General features: G+C 37.0%; 1 protein-coding gene across 4 annotated transcripts in view; it reads right to left on the reverse strand.

The window, feature by feature from the left end:
• The window catches only part of UTRN (utrophin), a 461,045-nt gene that overhangs the window by 102,790 nt on the left and 337,001 nt on the right, over positions 1-21,254 (reverse strand). For all 4 annotated transcript variants that reach the window (XM_081037226.1, XM_081037224.1, XM_081037225.1 and 1 more), the window contains one exon: positions 8,940-9,069. In XM_081037226.1, the coding sequence (XP_080893352.1) occupies positions 8,940-9,069 (130 nt within the window). The remainder of the gene's footprint in view (positions 1-8,939; positions 9,070-21,254) is intronic.

A 21,254-nucleotide genomic window follows, 5' to 3' on the forward strand; every position in this document is an offset into this window, starting at 1 on the left:
GATATCATATACTAGTTCCAAAACTACCTAATTATGTAATCATAGATATCATCCTTTTCCCTTTGAACCTCAGTTAATTTTTATAAAGCTATTGGCACATACCTGGCACAAGTAGGGCTTCAAAAAAGTTATTTTTTTTTCAGTCCTTCTATTATTATATTACTAAATCTGGGAGGTTTAGACATCTGTAGAGATTTTCACATAAGCAAACCAAGTTGACTGGACAAGAATTCAAGGAAAAAAAACAATGTATCCCCAAATTCCTAAAGATTCAACTTGCTCTGTCTCTCTCTCTTCACCCTCCCCTCTGTTTCTCCCTACTCCTCTCTCTCCCTCTTCTTCATGACCAAAAGATGCTTCTGATTAAAATAATGGGAAATCTTCTGAAAATCTCTTCTGATTGCATAATTAAGATCAACTTAATCTCTTTGAAATGATCAGAGTTTAAGAGAACCCTGCCCACTGCCTTTTCTGTATGGTGACTGATGACAACAATTTATTATGAACCTGATTACAAGTACATCATCAAGTGCCATTAGCTGATTACTGTAATGTTTCTAATTATGTTCATCTAATATATGATAAAGATGACGACAGTAAGAGGCTACTCAGAGTAGATTAACAAGCTAATGTGTAGCCTAAATCTTTCAGCAGGAATATGATAAAGATGATATGGAGCCATCCATGCTGCCAAGGGGCTCCTCAAATCCTTTTAATAAAGGCAGGGTTGGGGGGTTGGGGGGATTAGAGTCGAGAACATGAACAGATGCATTTGGGAAAAAGCAAACTCCAAAGTAAAGAGTATCTTCCACGATACCAAAATGCAAGATATCAGTGGTGGTGGGGGAGTGAGAGGGGAAGAGTATGGAGAAGAAAAAGGAATGCAGATCACACTGTGGAGGGAGATAAATGGCCTCTCTAACCAGTGGTTAATGAAGGTAGAACTAGAGACCAAACACTTCTAAGTTATACTCTTCCTGTAAAGTAGGCCAAAGTAAATAAATCCAGCATTGAGCTGAAGGAGAAGAAAGAACAGGCTATTAAGATGATTAACCTCTAAGGAAAGGAGCAGGAATAGCACAGAGGCCCTAGAACAGACCTTGCTAAGCAACCTGAGATCTAGTTTTCGATTTTCTGTAACTAAATATTCCCTGCATTTCCTCACACTAATGGTAGTTCTGTAACTCAATCAAGTAAGATATTTGTGCTGGACAGCAGCAGGTAGAGCACTGGGGGCAGTAGGGTAGTACTGAGAGGGAAGAAGAGAAGATGGGAAAGGAAGTTCCAGGAGGGCAAGGACATGTCTGTTCACTGCTGTGACTATCCCCTGACATGTGGCCAGCATTCATTACGTATTTGTTAAATAATGAATAAATCTCTATACAATATCTTTGACTTGAAAAAAAGAATCCTCCCATTTCTCCTTCAAGAATCAAAGGACAGGAGTCTTAGATTAAAATTAAAAGTCTTTCATTTCTTGCCGCTTCCCATCTCTCCCCTGAGGAACACCACAGCTAATGATTGACCAAGCTGCAGAAGAAGTCCTGAGCTTTCTTCCCAACCTAAGCCCTTCTTATAAAAGAAGTTAGGTATGTCTCATATTTATAAACTGTCCCAATAAGTGAGGAGTTTAACCGAAGAAGAGACTTTATGTCTTTGCTAGGATTACACTGCAAAAAATGGCAAACCCTCTAATTCACTCTTGAAGATCCCAGCTTTCAAGAACAAAAAACACAAAATAAGTACACCACCACATTAAAAGAGTTTAGTATCCTCCTATTCTTTATGTTGAAATCAGAAAGTAACATCCCAGATGATGATTACAATAAAATACATACATGTAAATTATTACCATCTTTTTTATGATGCAAATGTGATTTACGGATGGTTGTAACAGTGATTAGAGAACATAACAGATGTGAACAATTAATTTAAGATGTTGTATCCATAAAACTAACCTTTGTTATCATATAATTCTTCATCAAGAATGTTGATTTGTTTATTTAAATCAGATTTCATTACATGGTATTCATTAGCAGGCCAAAAAGTTTTTGAAATTTTTCCCCAATCAATGGGCTTACTGAGCCAGCTCATTACACAGGTATTTTTGAGAAGTTAAAAAGACTAGATTCATTACATTCACCCATATATTATGAGCTTTAAAATGGGAAGGAACACATTGTTGCTATATGGTTAAGAACACTGGAATATAAAGTAATATATATTTCTGTGCTCTTTCACACATTACAACTTTACTAATCTAATTTGGACTTGAGAAGCTAACTAAATCATTGTTTTGATCTATAGGCCTGAAAGCAATTATTGACCTTCCAAGTTTTTATATGAGAATTAAAAAGACAAAGTCTACAATTGTCTAAACACCTTCGCCCTTGGTGCTAGGAAATCAGTGAACTGGTATGTCATTCTATCAAGCAGCCTGATATTTCAGTGAAAAAAAAAAAAAGAACAGTAAAGTGCAAAGCAAAGAGTTATAAACATATTTAATTATTGCATGAAATATTTTAAAGTACAAAAATAGAAAATAAAATTATATTTCCACTAAATATCTCAAAGCTCTTATACTTATTGGGGTAGTTAAGATAGTATACTATGGTGGTTAAGTGCAGTAAGTTTCATAGCAAGTCCGAGTTGGTGTGTCAGCTCTGTCACACAAGTGACAGTATGCTTCCAAACCTCTCAAAGTCTTAGTTTCCTCGTCTGTCAAATGAGTGGTAAGAGTATTCACAGCTCAATAAGTTGCATGAAAATTAAAGGAAACAAGGTATGTGGCGTGCTTGGCATGATGCCCGGCACACTATAAGCACCTGATAAATGCTGGCTTGTGAGAATCTGTATACTAATGTTTCTCTCTTCCTTTCTGGGTGTTGATTCTTCCTTCATCTAACATTGTGTTTATACCTGGGGTCTGCCAATTCCAGCAGACACTGAGCTCCATCTTACTCAAGCTGAGTTAATCAGAGCCCTCTCCTGCAATGCGCTAAACCTGAAGAAGGGCTACCTCTCTCCGTATGAGGGTGTGAGGTAGATGGTCATTAGAAAGCTAAGAAAATGTGGAGAGAGGCAGAAAGGAAGACATGGAGAAAAGGCTTCTGGGTGGTGCTCCAGTCGCTGTGGCCAGCTATGTCCTCGCCCTTGCTGTAATTTGGTTATGGGGGCTAATCCATCCCCCTCGTACCCATGATTATAGAAGCTGGATGTCTGTCATTTATAATGAATGGGATTCTAATTAATAATGCTGTTGTTAGGGAAACAAAAAATGCCCTGTGAACAAAACACCCATTAGTTTTACTAGCCTCACTGCTTAGGTTGTGTGTAATTTGGTCTCATTTTATGGGATGAGAGAAAATAACTATTGCCTCCTTTTTAATATAACCTTAAGGCACACTGAGAATAAGTACAAAAGTAACTTCTACTAAACTGCATGTTAATTCCATATTTTTACTCATTTAATGATCGTGAAATGTTATTTGCACAAGTTTGCTAGTACTGGCAGAAAATGGACTGACACAGTGGACTGAAAAACGTCACTTATGACTTCTTTGTTATAACTTAAAATATATGAGATTTCACATAGGAGAAAAATAGTCCTAATAACTGGCTGCCTGAAATATTACGAACATTTAATAATTAAACATTTAATAATTAAAACAGTAAACCCTGAGTTGAAATATTAACTAATTCTAAATATACACAGCCAGCTGTCAAAGACCAAAAAGGGAAAATATTAAACTATATATAATTTTTATCTGAAAGATGATTATTATTCACCTTTATTCACAGCTACAATAATATACAACTATTTAAAGGTGTGTATGAAAAAACACATATACACCACACTCAACTATAAGTGCATGAACACACTAAAGCAACAGCCGGTGTTTTATTTTTTTCTATGACTATCATTTAAACGAAACAAAGGAAACTAATCAACTACACCAGATTGAAAAAAAAATAATGTTCAGACAGTCTAAAATAAAATAATACTTGTAGTAATAGTAATGCCTAGACTGAAATAAATTTTAAAGAAGACTAAAGAGAAATTTATGAACAAAATCATGCAATCATTTTTTGTCTTAAAATCAAAAGCTGAACAGAGGAAAAGAGCTTAACTACATCCATATATACAATGAATTGTACAATTTTGTAATACTTTCAGAGGTGAAATATCCTATTAAAGCATTAGAATTTTTACTTAGTAACTGACACCATAACTCCAAATCATAAAATGTGTGTGTGTGTGTGTGTGTGTGTGTGTGTCCACACCTACATGTCTATGCACCTGCCTGCATGTATGTGTCGTGTGGAGAGAGGCATAAAGATGTAAGGCTCTAACTCCCCTGTGCAAATTTGGCTTTTAACCTAAATTACAGGTAATAAATATGTAAGTAGACACATGTATTCCCTGATTACTTCAAGGGGTTTGGGGGCAGGAATGGGCGAATGCCAATGATGCCTGATCCCCAGGGATGTCTTGGTCATCTACCGTCACTAAGCCCTGATGTGATTTTCAAAGAAATTCAAAACTGGGACTGAGAACTTCAAAGCAACATTGGAAGAACATGGGAGAAGCCAAGAAACATCTGTGCAGGGTTAAGAGGGTCTTGACACTGAAAGCCTACAAGGAGCTAGGAGGTCAATGGCCAATGAACAGATAGTGAGCAAGAAGAGAGAAAACTGAAGGAATGAGTTAAAAGCCAGCCGAAAACCCAGGGGTTAGGGAAGGTCGCCAGCATAGATGAGTAGTGCCCGGTTCCTGAATCTCTCCTACATTAACTGATGACCTTGGTCAGCATCACAATATTTTCTTGACCTTTGTGTTTTTATCTCACTTTTTTTTTTAATAGAAGGCATACTGTATGATCTGTCCAACTCACTGAGATAGAAGATCTTGAAAGGGGTCTGAAAAGTAAAAGAACAATATAAATGATGATGATACAGTGACATGATATAATTAAATAAAATTAAGTAGTACCCTATGGCTCAAACAAGATACATTGACAAAGTTCTTAACTTTGTAAATTTTCTGTAATTATTCAGATAATTTTAGTTCAATTAAAAATTATAATTGACTCTCGAATAATAAAGAGGTTAGGGGTGTTGATCCCCATGCATTCGAAAATTGCGTTATCTTCTTTTTTGATGTCTGATCTTATTTGTTACTAGCCTGCTGTTGACCAGAAGCTTTATCACTAACATAAACAGTATTTTGTATGTTAATTGTATTATATACTGTATTCTTACAATAAAGAAAGCTAGAGACAAGAAAATGTTAAGAAAATCATAAAAAAGGGAAAATACATTTACACTATTTATTGAAAAAAATCTGTATGTAAGTGGATCCATGCAGTTCAAACCCATGGCATTCAAGGGTCAATAATTCTGAGAGAGTGGCTTTTCTATGAGCTAATTGGATTTTGACTATGTTTTCTATATAACATCTATCATAGCTGCTCAGATCATTTTTCATACTCTTGGAGATTCTGGATTAATGAGAAAGGTCGCTAAGCGAGGGGAGGGCGGAGCTTCAGACACAGATGCTGGTAACAGCCAGCGAGATGACAGGGTGCCAAGGAAGCACAGAGGAGAGCGGGGTGTGAAAAGGGCCAGGAAGACAGAAGCCTGGTCTGAAGAGGACAGATGAGCAGGGGTTGGGCAGGCAAACGTGGAAGGAGCTGGAAATCAGAGAAGAGGGACCCACAGGCAGAACAAAACAGGATGGGCAACAGGCTAAGGGCAAGTCAGACCACTACCTGCAAAACATCATGAGAAGTTTGGTGCTGAATGGACACTAGTTTGGGACAGAGAGAGGCAAGAGATGCTGCCACACAGGAAAGCTGAGGCCTAATCATTGTGTAGCTTGTACGCCGGATAAAGGAGCTCAGATTCCATGCCAAGGGTTACGGGCGGTTTTCAAACCAAGAACTGGCATTTGCTCAGTTCTGTGTTTTAGATATGTTGTTGTGTCTATGTTGATGCAGAGATACCAACTAATTAAGTACTTTGCAATCCTAACAAAAAATGGTAAGGGCCTAAATGAGGAAAGTATTATAACATTAGCAGTGATTTTTAAATATTTAAAATACACATACTTGAAAGTTGCTAAGAGAACAGATCATGGAAGTTCTCACCACAAGGAAAAACTATTTGTAACTATGAGGGGTGATCGATGTTTACTGAACTTATTGTGGTAATCGCAAATGCATAATATATATAATTATCAAATCATGATGTTGTACATCTTGAACTCATACAATGTTACATGTCAATTACAGCTCTGTAAAACGGGGGGTGGGGAGGGAGAAAATATCTAGCAAAACATACCTGGTGAGATTCTTTGCCAGCAACCAATCATCTGGTTGAAATAATTAGTTTGCTTGTTTTTAATAACATTTATCAATTAACAAATGCCTGAGAATAATTTATACCTGTGCTACTCAGTAATAACATAAACCTACATAGGCTACCAGGAAAAAATATCTATATATATATACATATGACACTATAATTGATAACAGAACAAAATTTAAAAAGGAGCCAAGGATAGACAGGCATTGAGAGGGAAAAATCATGGAGAGAAGTATTTTCTGGAATAGTTACTTCAAAGTAAAGACATGGCTCCATTTTGGTGTGCCCTTACGGCACAGTACACATAGCATACTCAGTATATAAATGTTTATTAAATAGAATTTAAAAATCATGATGGTTTCTCCCTGCTCCACCCCCTCCAATACTGAGTATTTGAAGTAGCGTCACACAAGATAACTACTGTTCAAATGCTCTCTATTTCTGATTGCAGCTCTACACAAGTCGTGGTACACAACGAAAGTATAAAGACTATTATGGACAATTTTCTTTCATTTACTTTTAACAGTAGGTAAAATCAGCCAGCGTTACAGAAAATAATACCAGGAAACGAAAAAGTATGAAAATTGCTAATCTTAACAACAAGAAACAAAAAACTCATAAAGTTAAATTAACATGACTTTTTTTTCCTTTTGCTTCCCAAAGATAGCATGTGAACATGGGGCATAGAAACATCCTGAATATAACAGCAAAATAAGAATTCAAAATACATTGTGTGTGAGAGTGTGTGTGTGTGTGTGTGTGTGTGTGTATGTGTGTGTTTTACCCCTTAAACTGACTGACAGTTACTGAGGAGGAAAATTTATAACATGGTGAAGCTTTAGTGATATAATAACACTTTTTTATTTACTGCTACAAAATAGCTTATTATAAAAATGTATCATCTATTCTCTGGAAAGTACTGGGGATGCAAGATGAGAAAAGCAGATTTAAGGCACACTTTAAGTTGGTTAAGATGAGACAAGTCAACTTGTTATTTTTCTTCCAAGCTTAAAAAAATACAACCCACAATAGAGCCTTCATTCTTGTTGAATTACCTTGGAATGTTCTGCCCAACTTTCCAGGGCCTCTGGAATCTGAACCAGATAGCACGTACAAGCCCCTCACTGCCACCTCCTATCCGGGCACAAATGCTTGACCGCCATGCCCGGCTGACCAACTTCCCCAACACATAGCGCTCAGCTTCTCATGATCCGCCCCAGCGTGGTCAACCCTCCTCCCTGAACCAAATCACTTCCTACCACACCTGAAAATGCTCAGCTCAGGCATCCATTCATTCAACAATTGTGTAGTAAGTACCTACTATGCGAGCCTGTGTGTGTGTGTGTGTGTGTGTGTGTGTGTGTGTGTGTGTGTGTGTGTGTGTGTGTATGATTGATCTATAACTAAGTAATCAAAAGGAATAATTCTTCAAAGGTAGAAATGGCAATTATGAGTGATTTGCAAACTGTGGGGTTTGTTGAAAGGTGGCCACTCAGCAATGACTCAGGTCCTCAGTGGGCTGCCTGGAAAGACAGTGATCCCACAAGTGGAAAAGAAAAACTAGTGCTAGAAAGGATAGTCTGAGCGGTGTGCGTGTGTCCCACAGACACACATATGAAACTAGGTTTAAAGGGTCAAGAAAATCATGACCTTGATGGGAAATTTATTCAGACTGAAGTAGCACTTCCCGAGAATGGCTGAATAGGAAAATGGCCACCTGTCCAAACATTCCAGCTACAGTCAAAGAAAGCATTTTCCAACTGTACTTCCCTGTTCATGCATTATACTGATGGACAGAGCATGAGGCGGTCTTCCAGGCCGACTTTTACTATGTAAAGTAAATGATTGAAAACTATTTTGAACGGCATGTTTATTTTAAAAAATGCATCAGAATGCTTTTACTGCCAACAATGCAAAAATCATACTAAAGATAAATGCTGATGCCAAAAATTCATCTCTTAAATTTACTATGTGATTTATTGCTGTTTGTTAGTAAGGTAGTTACTATTTCAATCTTAAGCCAAAGTACATAAACAGTACAGGTTGTTATTTTTAAATTAAATAAATTCTGTGTCTGCTTATAAAAGAAAGGCACTTTAATGTCTTAATTTCAAAATTAATCTTAAAAAAACCACAGAACTTTAATACAAACTTATACTCGTAGATATTTAAATATTTTATACATTTATTATTATATTTAAATACCATTCTTCTGCTTGCAATTCTTTACAGTGTAATTTGTTTAAATGTAACAAATGTAAGTTTTTATTTCTTAAATTACTTTTAGTTCCAGTACACTTTTTAATAAATCAACATTCTGTAGTTCATTTCCTTTTTAAATAATACTTAAGTACACAGTCATTTTACTTTTAAGAATTTAGACATTTGATAAATAATAACATTTGATTCAATAATTTCTAGAAAAAAAAAATTTAAATTTCAGATCCTGAAACACTGTGAGGAAATTTTAAAATATCAGATCCTGAAATGCTCTAAGGAAACTTCCTGCTTGATTCTGGTTGTTTGTTCTCCTCACATGTGTTTTTATGATGTACTAAAGAAACCAGTCTCACCTGTTTTTGATTGTAGGTTTCTTCTTGGTTCTTCAGGGGCCTCAATGGGCTGATCAGCGAGGAACACTCGAGCTTGGTCTATAGCATTCAGGACAGAATACTCTTTCTCCTTTAATTCACGTCTCAGTGCCTTTGCAAAGAGAAGCAAAAGTGGATTTTGTAAACTCATGTGTTCACCAAGTAATGGAACATCTTCAATTAGACCCCTTCTGACCACACTTGTCAAGGGGATAACTAACAACTAGCATATAAGGGAGGTTAGAAGTAAAAAATGTAAGTTTTACACATATGAATGCTGAAACAAATGAATACAAGCAAAAAGATGATTCCTGTAGAACTTAAATATGCAAAAAAAAACCACTTTACAATATTCACCTAAGGGAAATTGTTACAGTATATTTGCATTTACACAAAATGTATTTTAAAGGGTTGTCACTGCTGTCAGATTGCTAAAATATAATAGCTTGATAATAGCCTGTTCTAAAACACTTTTTTCTAATATGACTGACTGACAAAAAATATTACATCCAAAGGTACAGAAGAGGCAATTTCACAGGTAGTAATGAGATCCTAAGAGGTGTTTTACATTCTTTAGAATATATTAAGAAAGAAAAAATAAGAGATAGGAACAAATTAAAGTCCATGAAATCAAAACTAAACCAAAGAAAACACATAAAAGACAGTCTTCAATTATCTTAAAATATGTTCCATCTCTCATGCAGACGCATTAGCATTTTTCCCTTGTGAAGTTTTTCATGCAAGTCTATGATTCTCAGAACAGTTTGTCTTCAGTACTTTTGTTCTTTTAACTAGGGTTAACTTCCATCCCCCGCTCCTATAAAACGTTTGGTGATTAAGACTAACTGACTAGAATTTCAAAACAACAAACTCAGCCTGTGACTATTGAGAGATAAGAGGAAACCAAGATTTTCTCATGTGCTATTTTAATGCTATAGCTATATCAAAATGTTGTTAATAATGTTATCCTCTTAAATTATGCATATAAACACCTACTCGTTCTAATATTTTGCTTTTAATGCAGTTCCCCCACAACACATTATGAAAAGTCTTTTTTTTTTATTTTCTAAAATATCACACTCTGGTAGTATTTTAGAATCAACGAAGTCTTTCCTTCTGAATAAAACTACTGTTTTTAATAGGATTTGACATAATTATGTTGGGATGATGAGTTATTTCCAGGCTAAACCCTCATCTTCCATGGTAAATTAAAAGTAAACATTAAAAATGTAGAAATACCGAAATATTTATCTGATGATGAAACATTAAAAAATTGGAGCTAAACAGTAGAAAACACTGGTAATGAAGCTGAAAAAGACCATGAGGGGGTGGGGAAGAATGAGAAGAGCTGGTGAGGAGTAAAAAGAGTTGGAGTGGCAGAATGCTGTTTTTTTGTGATAAGCACTGTAAATATTTTTGACTTTTAAATTGTGTAATTATGACTTTGATTAAAAATTTAAACGAAAAGAATAAAAGTATATACCAACCCACAATTTACACACAGTAATAAAGTGCAGGATATGAGATGTAAAAAATTTTCTCTAAAGTTATAGATAACGTTTATGTGTCCTCCCTACATAGCATCTGTATAAACAAAGACTGACCATGAAGCAAGCACAAGGCAAGAAATTCTCAGATCCATTATCACCTATGAGCATGAAGTAACTATGTTGGAGGAGAAGTGACGAAACCTCCACCATGTCTATTTAAGAAATTCAACTTATCCCAAATGTGACACTGCAGGAAAACAAGATGATTTTCTGACAGGTAAAGTCTCTGATATACAGAAATAAGGAAGACAAGAAAAATAGGAAAAATACATTTTTAACCCAGAAATATCTATATCTATATCTATATCTATATCTATATCTATATCTATATCTATATCTATAGATACACATATATATGTATACCAGGGTGCAAAAAAATGCATACACATGACTTGTGTTTATCTTTTGTTATCAGTATATATTATAACAATTTTAATACAGTTATTTTTCCTTTCTTAAAATGTGTACTTTTTTTGGTTCTATATATATGTGTGTATATATATATATATATATATATATATATATATATATACACACACACACACACACAGGTGTTGAATCAGATCTTCCTTTAATATAGATTACTTTTAGAGCAAGAAGCTCCAGATGAATGAAAATACTCCTAGTATTTATTTTCAAAACCACCTAGAAATATGAAATAATGTTACCTAAAAGATAGCAGAAAAAACAGTAGGTAATGTAGCAGAATTATTTCTAAAAAGTTGAATGGTCAAGAGTATTTATCTACCAAACCCAAACCCAACCAACAAATGTGGGAGCAGTAAAGATTTTTTAAATCATGTGCAAGCGCTATGTTTCTTCTTTTTGAAAGGGAAGTGTCAGGAATACGCCTATTGAAAACAAGCTGCTTAGGAGATGAAGGAGCTAGAAAAACACCTCCTCACTCTGGTTTATCAAAGAGGATGAAGGAGTCACAGCCTGTGTTTAGAGATTTGGCACAAAAGAGAACCCAGCAAACACCAATTGGTTGACGATAGGGAAGGACATTAGAAACTGAGAGAAGACAGAACATAAAGGAATGTGACACAAAGAAGGGAGAGCAGAAGAAATACTGGTCCTCAGGAAACCTAAAATGATTATGGGACATATATTTCACAGTGGGTGAATCCAGGTGTTACAGTAGAGAAAGAAGATAATATAATGCACACCACTAAGTAATTTCTGTACAGTAATTTCTAACTGGGAGTTCTAGATTAGTTCTAGATTAGTCCTCAAAGTATGCATTGAAGAGGCGTTGGGGAATGGGAGATGGCAAAAGGAGATTTGTCTTGAATCTATTTTCAGAATTTCAAAAATCCAAAAATACACACACACATATATATATTTATATCTACTACATTTCCCATCCCTAATGTACTATACTAGGTAGGTATTGAGTTCTTATGTTTATTGTTTATTGTCTGTCTCTCTCAGATAAAATATCATCTGCACAAGGCCAAGGACCGTTTCTGTTTTTATTTCACTGTGGTAAAGAAGGCACCCACATCAGTGCCCTGGGACCTAGTAGAGCTTAGGCAGCTCTGAAATGCTTCCTGGTGGAGGTGGTGTCTAAACTGACTCTTGCAGAGAGAGAAGGGTACTCCCAATAGAGAAAACTAAACACTAGCAGCAGAAGAAGAGAGTATGGCATTGTATACACTCAAGGAACTAAAACTATTTAGCACAGGTAAAGCAGTAACAGCCGAGTTTGAAAAGGTGGGCAGATACAGGTCACAAAGACCATGTATGGTGTCCTCAGCATCTAAGACTTTACCAGAAAAGGGCACTGGGAAGTCCCTGAAGAGCAGGAGAGGGGGACGGGGCAGGGAGGAGCACTGTCAGATTTACATTTTTGTTTTTTATACTATCATTGTAAAGGCTCCTAGATTCGTGAGAAACAAGTCTGAGTCTGAGAGAGCCATGCAGGACTAGAGAGTCTGTTTTCCTTCTTGACCACATGAAACTCGGGCGCTGCATAAAACAGTCTGCTCTGCACAGGGTGTTGGTGGGAATGTCTCATGAATTCCTTTGATATGCCAAGGGAGGGAAGTACAGGAGGCAAGTGTGGGCAGGTGGAACCACACCATGTAAGTGAAAATGTGGGGCTCCTGCACCAATGCCGACTCGACACCCACATATCCTAGAGAACAGCATGCATTTAACAGTACCTGTTCATTCTCTATTTTGCAAATTTAATTTTGTTGTTCAATTTGTCCTGTTTCAATTATATTTAATTACATGTCAGAAATGGGCTTAACTTGCAACAGCATTACACATACAATCATTTCACCACCCTTTACCTCTCAATTAGACATAAAAGAAAAGCAGCATTTCCTAAGCACCTGGGAACATTAATGATAAGATAATTAGATTCCAACAGAGTTGTTTTGTATACAGAGCTACAAAGTGGCATTCAGCTGAGTTCTGATGTCACGTGACTTATATATCGGCTGCCTTAAATGAGTACACACAATCTAATTGGAATTTTTTTCTACTTTAATGACTTTATATTTTCATTCCAAACAATTCTGTTCTCAGTCAATAACAAGTATTGGCCAAGATGTGAAGGAGTTGGAACCTCATACACCGCTGGTGGAAAGATAAAATGGAACAGACGCTCTGAAAAACAATTTGGCAATTCCTTAAAATGTTAAACATAGAATTGCCATATTAACTAGCAATTCCACTCCTAGGTGTATATCCAAGAGAACTAAACGTGTGTATCCACATAAAAACTTATATACATTGTTTACAGCAATATTATTCATAATGGCCAAAATGTGGACAAAACGTAAACATCCACCAACTGGTGAACAGATGAGCAAAATGTTGTACATCCATGCGATGGAATCTTATTCAGCAATAAAAACGAATGAAATACTGAAACATGCTACAACATGGATGAATCTGGAAAACATGCTAAGTGAAAGAAGCCAGACACAAAAGCCCATTATTAGGAAATGCCCAAATAGGTAAGTGTATCAAGACAGAAAATAAATCAGTGGTTGCTTAGGACTGGGAGTTAGGAGGAGGTAGGGGGGCTGACTGCTCATGGGTACAGGGTTTCTCTGTGGGTTAATGAAAATGTTCTAAAACTAGATTTGATGATGGTTATAACTCTGGGAATGTACTAAAAGCCACTGACTGCACACTTTAATGGAGTAACTTTTATATTATGTGACTATCTCAAAATTTTTATTAAATAATTCTGTCCTTTCTTCCAAAAAAAAGTGCTGTAGGTAATCTGTTTATTTTCTAACCTGTATCCCCACCCACCTGCAAAGTAATAGCTCATCCGGTACATTTAGTGTCTTCCCACCTCGGTGTTTCCAGAGCATTTTGTATTCCTCTGACATAGCTTGTCCTAATATATTGTCAGTTTTTCTAAGGTAAGGTATGTCATAATCCTTTGATGTTCTCAGTACCTGCCTAGACATATAGAAAGCACTCAATATATGCTTGGGAAATAATGAATAAAAGAAGGAATCCTTTCAGAATTAAATGCCAAGTAGTACCTCAAAATATGGCGAAGCAAGATATACCAAAGTCCCCCAAATCCGATTATCCTACGTTGAAATAATTATGGGATTCCAGTAAGCTCTGGATTATTTGAACTATCTACTTGGCAAATTATTGGTAAATATTTTTTGGGTGCAAAGTTAGTTTTTTCCTTTCATCTATTAGCTAGTAAGTACTAAATGCTTCTGATTGCTGTTGGTCATTACTTTATTAATACCAAATATCCTTTCTCTCCCGAGATAAATAAGGAACTGATCTCACTGAAAGAAATGGTATGGGCTTACTCCAACTTCCCCCTTTTCACCACATCCTATCCATGTGTTAACTGCACAGGGCATAGTTTCAAATAGTTTCAGAACTATTGTAGTAATTAGATTGAAGGTTATATCCATTATCACTATTGTGTATCGAACTCACATAAAGTTACTGGCTTAAAACAATGGCAATTTATTTTTCCTGGCTGGCAATATGACCAGCTCTTCTGCTGGTGCCACCAGAGATTACTCCTGAGGCTGTAGTCATCCACAGATTGAATAGGATTAGAAATCCAAGATGGCCTCACTCACATGTCTGGAAATCATTACTGGCTATATATTGGCTGGAGCACCTCGGTTTCCCTCTGTATGGTCTCACATTATCAAGTAGGCTAACCTGGGCTCCTTCGAAGCATGGTGATTAGTGTTCCCAAAGGGCCGAGTGAAAGCTGCAAGACCTCTTACGGCAAAGACTCTAGAACAGCTCTGTCCAATAAAACTTTCTGCAATGATAGAAATATTTTAAAACTGTCCAATATTTTATACTGTCCAATACCAATATGGTAACCATGAGTTGCTTGTGGCAATTTTGGACTCGAAATATGACTAGTACAACTGGGAACTAAATTTTAAATTTCACCTATTTGTAACTGGTTTATGTTTGAATGGTCACATGTGGCTAAGGATTACCATATTAGACAATGCAGCTGTAGAATTTGCACATTGCTTCTGCCATAATCTATTGTTTGAAGCAAGTCATAAGGCCAACACAGATACAAGAGAATGGAGAAATATACTGACTCTCCTGATGAGGGAATAGCAACGATCCTCTGCATAGGGACCTATATAGAGAGGGGCATGGTTCAGTAGCATAACAGTCTACCACACAGGACATGGGGGAAGGGCAGGTTAGGGCCTGCATGGAGGTTGATAATATTTTATATAAGTGGTCATGAAGACCTCTCAAAGACAGTGGTATTTGAAGAAAGATCTGAAGAAAGAGAGAGAGGAAGCCATAAGAATATCTGGAAAAAAAAAAAAAAAAACAACACTCCAGTGAGAGGGAACTACAAGTTCAAAGGCACTGAGAGAAGTGCTTGCCCGCCTTAGCAGGCGGGCACTGTCAGAGCTGAGGGAGTAGGGGGATGAGGGTGACTACATCTATAGAAATATTTTATATCATGAGAGTTAGAAGGAAACAAGTCTTCATGGTTGATGGGAGAGGCACCTAGTAACCCCATGCTTCTCCAGACAGCAGACATCTGGGTACCTTGCTGACTTAAACCTCGGCCATTGACATAAAAGTGCTTTGTGTGGCAACCGGTCACAAAGCTTACACATGTTTCATTCTAGTACCTAGCTGGAAAGAGCCTCAATCGTTCCCTCAAACAAACACATGTAAAATGAAGCTTTGGTCTACAAGCAGTAGACTAGAATCAGCTTAACAAGAAGGAACATAACAAAACAATTTCAAAAAGTAAAATTGAAATTGTGTTTTGACAGTTGTATGCTCCAAGGTGTTTAACATAAGGGAATATAGTCTCAGATCCTCAAGAGTCAAGAATAATAAATGGAGAGCACAATGACTGTCCCATGGCCATAAGAGAATATTAAATTTCTCTCTCACTCTGGGGTAGTATGTGTAGTATACAAATTCTGTGTATAACAGAATTTTCCAACAAAGATTTCTACCGAAGAAAAAATTTTAAAACACATATTAAATTCATACAAGCCACAAGGAAATATGCCAGGACAAGAGAAGACAGCAATTAATAAGCCATGATCCCTACTCTTAGGGAACTTATACTAGTCTAAAGAGGAGAGAATAATGCTAGTAAGGATGTGGGAAGTGCCACAAATCTTTGAGAGAGGTATAAATAAGGCACTGGGGAAGTACACAGAGGATGGACGTGGAGGGCGTGCTCTTTGCATGCAACCTGCTCAAAATATGGGAACTGTATGTTGAAAAAGAAACTGGAATTAGATTAAAGGTAATTAGGGGAAAAACAATTCAAGCAAACAGAATAAACAGGTAAGGTAATCTAGTCGCTCATTGTTTTGCTTGTTAAGTGGCTTCTCTATGACCATTTCAACCAAAATGAAGCTCTAGAATGTCAGATTAATGAAGCCCTGCTTTGAACGCCAGAATTAACTACTGAAATCACACTTGTCATTCTCAACGATGTCTATGAGCCCAACCTTTAGCAGAGAGCACCTTTCCTACCACTTCTCGGCCCATTGCAAACTCAGGTGTCCCTGTGGCTGCCAGACATCAGAGTAAATTGCTCGTTATTCACCTGTAAGTGCCTGAAGATTTTCAATGATCTTCCTATAATGGCCTGGGAACATTCCTCCCCACCTGCTATAATTCAGTGGGAAGAGCAGGGGATTAAGGGATAAGGAGGTATAAAGAAGTGACTGACTGACCTCAGTCAGTCTCGCAAGTCAATCAGCTGCCCTTCATTTTCATCATGAACATGACATCAGCTCACTGCAATGACTGAACTGCCGCCAAGCAAATAGCAGTTATTCCTGGCATCACTGGGAGTGACAAGATCCTGCAAATCTGTTAATATGAAAGCAGGGTCTGAGAGAACCTGGAGCAAGGAGGGGCATCCGCGCCATCCTCTTCTGCCCTAAACAGGCAACCTGTCATAGTGGATGGTGATAAAGGGAGAAGAAATGCAAACATTGGCGTGTACTAAATCCTGTCATCCACTGGTCTTTAAATTACAACTCTTTCTTCTCTTTAATCTAAAGCCATCACCCAAATTGCCTGTGTATCAAGTGCCAAAGTTCACTGGGATGCACTTTCCTTAATGTTTTCTAGATCATAATGTTAACATTATAGACAAATCAGATCTTTTGCTGTCCTGCCTAAAACCTCCCAATGGCTTACTGCTGCACTTAGAACAGATTCTAAACTTCCAACCAAGATCTGGACTTTCCATGCTCTCTGATCTCAGCTACTAACACACTCATTTCTAACCTCAAAGTCTTTTTTATTTCCATTCCTAGAATACCCTAAGCTTTTCCCGCCTCATAGCCCTGGCAATTCAGAAAGCTTTTACTTTAAATCTTCAATGGCTGGCTGTCGCGCAGGGCAGCAGGCGGGGTCTCTGGTCCCGCTCCCCACATAAGAACGCAGGACACGGTAAGGCCAAAAAGGAACACCCACGGAGCCATAGATAGGGAAGTCAAACCAATATATTCTCGATGGCGGCTGGGCTGGAGACACAGGAAGCAGGATCTACGTAATCTGCCTAACAGCAGTCCGCGCTTGCCAGCCACCATCTTCTCGCTAGCCCCCATTCCATTCCTGCTAGCGTAGCCACAGCCGTTATATTAGTGGCCAATGGCCTACGGGTTACAGCTGACGGCCAACTAGCCACAGCTGCTGGCCATCTGATCACAGTTGATGGCCATTTACTACCCGAGCCAGCACCTTTCTATGTGAGGCCGAGAGCCTGGAAACTGTTTTTTGGGGCTTTGTCCCCACACTGGCACTTTCTCATTATTTAGATCACAACAGTAAATATACCTGTGGGGTGAATGAATCAATGAAGAAATAAGTAAATGAACTTGAAATAAAATGCGGGAATCAAGTAAAGAAACTCCTGGGGCATGGGAGTAGCTCGTACAAAGCTGGTCTGTAGAAGAAATCAGCATGAAATAGCTCTAAGCAGTAGAACAGAGAAGTAGTCATCTAATCACAGCTCTTCATAGAAAAAGTTTTCTCTCAAAACACAATATCTGTGTGCTTCCTTAGCAAGCTCACCGACCCTCACTGGTCAAAGTCAAGGAGATCCACTAGAGTTATCCTTACTGACCTTTACTGACCCAGCTCCAATACCCCCTTACCATAGTTACAAACATCATCTGGCTCCCCCACAGGGCCAGCCCCTCCCACCGCTGCACCTCTACAACTCCTGGCATCTGCTTTGCTCCAGCATTCACCACACATGCCTGCTCTGGCCTCTTGGCAGACCTGACTCCTACCCTGCAGTGAACCCTCTCGGAATGCTTACATCTATGCCCCAAAGGGTAGAGTGGAAACTCAATGAATTCATGTATGAAAGAATTAGGAGGCATTTAAAAATATATTTTGTGGTATAGTAAAACCAGACAGAGACTTGCAGCCCAAATCCCTGTGCTACAGTCCAGTGCACACCACGTAGGCCCACCCTTATCTACCACGAGTCCTTGGGTCTGTCCCATAACCTCTCTGCATGTTGATAACAAAATTCTACGGCACAGGTGAGACAGTGAATGTGAACATAGTTTGAAATTATGCAGTGCTGTAGAATAACCAGATACTATTAAACAACTAGCTACTATTAAATATTAAGTCAATATGCTAATCGAAAGTCTCCCCCTCATGCTCAGCAATTCTCCAAGACCGAATTTCTTTCCTTAGCCTCTAGTGACTGTTACTCATGAAGGAAAGTTCTAGTTGTTTTATCTACAGCTTTAGATGACCAATACCAGTACCCAACCCTCCATTAGTAAGAACAACTACATCTAACTCTTCTAAGAGATAAACTATTTAATTATGAGAAAAATAGGAGTTATGTGATCCTCCAAGAATAAGCCAAAATGTTTGGTAACCCTAGTACTGTGTTGCAAGCCTCTTATGTCACTTTAGACTTTTAGGTAGCAAACAAATAAATGTAGTGTCTTTTTGTGTACCATTTTGTTTCAGAATAAAACAGCACTGTAAACCTCTGTGGTGGTAAAAAATGGTTAGCCAAATTACATCACACCAAATTTCTTCAAATGATCAGTTCAGCAATGGACAACTTTCCCTCTCCTTCTAGGCACAGTTAAATCAAACACATCCAAACCATTTCTCCTCTTCCTTCTCTTTGGGAGAAAAACTTGAGTCAGACATCTGCCATCCTAAAACTGTTCTTTAAATTCTCATACTGGTAAGGAATACCAGCATTTTCATGCAAAAACTACGAGGTTTACAAAGGAGCGACAAAAAAATGAGAAATCACAGGCAAGGGGACAGTGAAACTTCACTTTCCTACGTTGCTGGAGTCCAAAAATTGGTTCAATCATTTGGGAAAGTAGGTTGGCCATATATCAAGAGTCATTACTATGTTCATATTGTGTGAAACAAGAATTTCACCTTTGGGAATGTAGCCTAAGAAAATGATCCAGAAAAGGCTTCAAACACAAAAGTTTTCATTATTACATTATTTATGATTAATAAAAATTGAAACTAAGTTAAACAACTAACACCTGGAAAATATTTAGGTTCACTAAGGTATGGCTGCACTAGAGACCATTATGTAACCTTGAAAAATGATTGTAATAATGACTACATAGTAATGTGAAGAAATAGATATGACATACATTGAAGTGAAAAAGACCGGACAAAAACTTGGTACCCTATTAAAACTGTGTGAAAGGTGAACATGCAAAAAGGAAATAATGCAAAATGAAAATGGTTGTGTTACACTGGTAAAATTATAGCCTTTTTTTTCTCTTTATTTTTATAAAATCTATAATATATTCACAATTAAAAATTATACTTTTAAGGAAGGAATACCAAATGGAATCAAGTTCATTTATCACTGAACAAATTACTACATTCAAAGAACAGTATTAGTAAGAATTGGAAATATGTTTTAGAAGCATATTTTTACTATTTGTAACAATTATAAACTTTTCCTTATGTTTTACTTCAATAATTTCTCTGAAGCTGGATTTATTTATAAAATGTAACACATCACAACATAGTTACTGAATCAGAGATTCCATATGTTTAAGCTATTCCTTATGTTTGTTAGGAGTCCTAATTCATCTAGTTTTCAAGGTGTCAAATTTTTACATAAGAGAGAAGCACAAACAATGGAAGAATATGCCAGTATTCAGCACAAAAGGGTAAAATTAGCTATATTTTTAAATGCTACCCCAACAATCAAAGATATGCCAACTCTTTTCCCTGATACAAAAATCTTTCCAACTCTTGTTTTGAAAAACTTAGGCAGTATTAAGACAGGAAAAAGATAACCTCTTAACTGACTAATCTTAAAGCATAAAGTATAACGGTGTTATTTAATTTTTTTACAACTTTATGTATGTCATGTAATTGAAATTATGTCTAGCTCTTGAGAAAAGATTGTTGCTTATTTTTCCTGTCAGCTATTACCTTTATTAAAGATTCAGCTATTTAAAGTAGAAATATTGTCAAAATATAATAGTCTTTCACACATGAATAAATAAAAAGGGATTATAGAGAGACGAAGAGAAAAAGGAACATTCATACCAAAGAACGTGTTATCTTCGGGTATATTTCATTCATTCAACATTCAACAAATATTTCTTAAACATCTAGAGTGCCAGGCATAGATAAGGAGACAATAAAAGACAAATAAGCAGTTATGTTAGAAGATGATAAATGCTATAGAAAATGAACTAAATAGAAGACGGTAAGAGAGACCAGGAATGCTGGGAAGGGGATTACAATTCAAATCAAGAAGTGTGGGTGGGATTCATTGTGAAGATGCCATAGAGCAAACATTTGAAAACAGTGGCATTAATCACGTGGATAACAGGGAAAGAGAATTTGAGGCATAGAAGACAGCATGGAGCTGTGATTGAAGGCACATCAAGAGACCGCAGTGGCTGAAACTGGTGTGCAAGAGAGAAAACAGTAAAAATGAGGTGAGCAAGGTGTGAATGGGAGGAACTTCAGCTCATCTAGGGTCTTAAAGATCATTCTGAGGACTGTGGCTTTTATTCTGAATTAGATAGGAAGCCACTATAGAGTTTCAATTTACTTGAGTATGAATATTCTGGCTGTTGTGCTGAAAATAACAGAAACTGATAATTGTATCTTCAAGGAGCTGGTAACAGGTCGTCAGATTCAGATTCTATATTTTGAACACAGAATCAACAAGATCCCCTAATAGACTAAATATGGGAGAAAGACGATCTTGAAGTCATTATTATTTTTTACCTAG

This window comes from Rhinolophus hipposideros (assembly GCF_964194185.1).
Source record: "Rhinolophus hipposideros genome assembly, chromosome: 3".
Lineage (NCBI taxonomy): Eukaryota > Metazoa > Chordata > Mammalia > Chiroptera > Rhinolophidae > Rhinolophus > Rhinolophus hipposideros.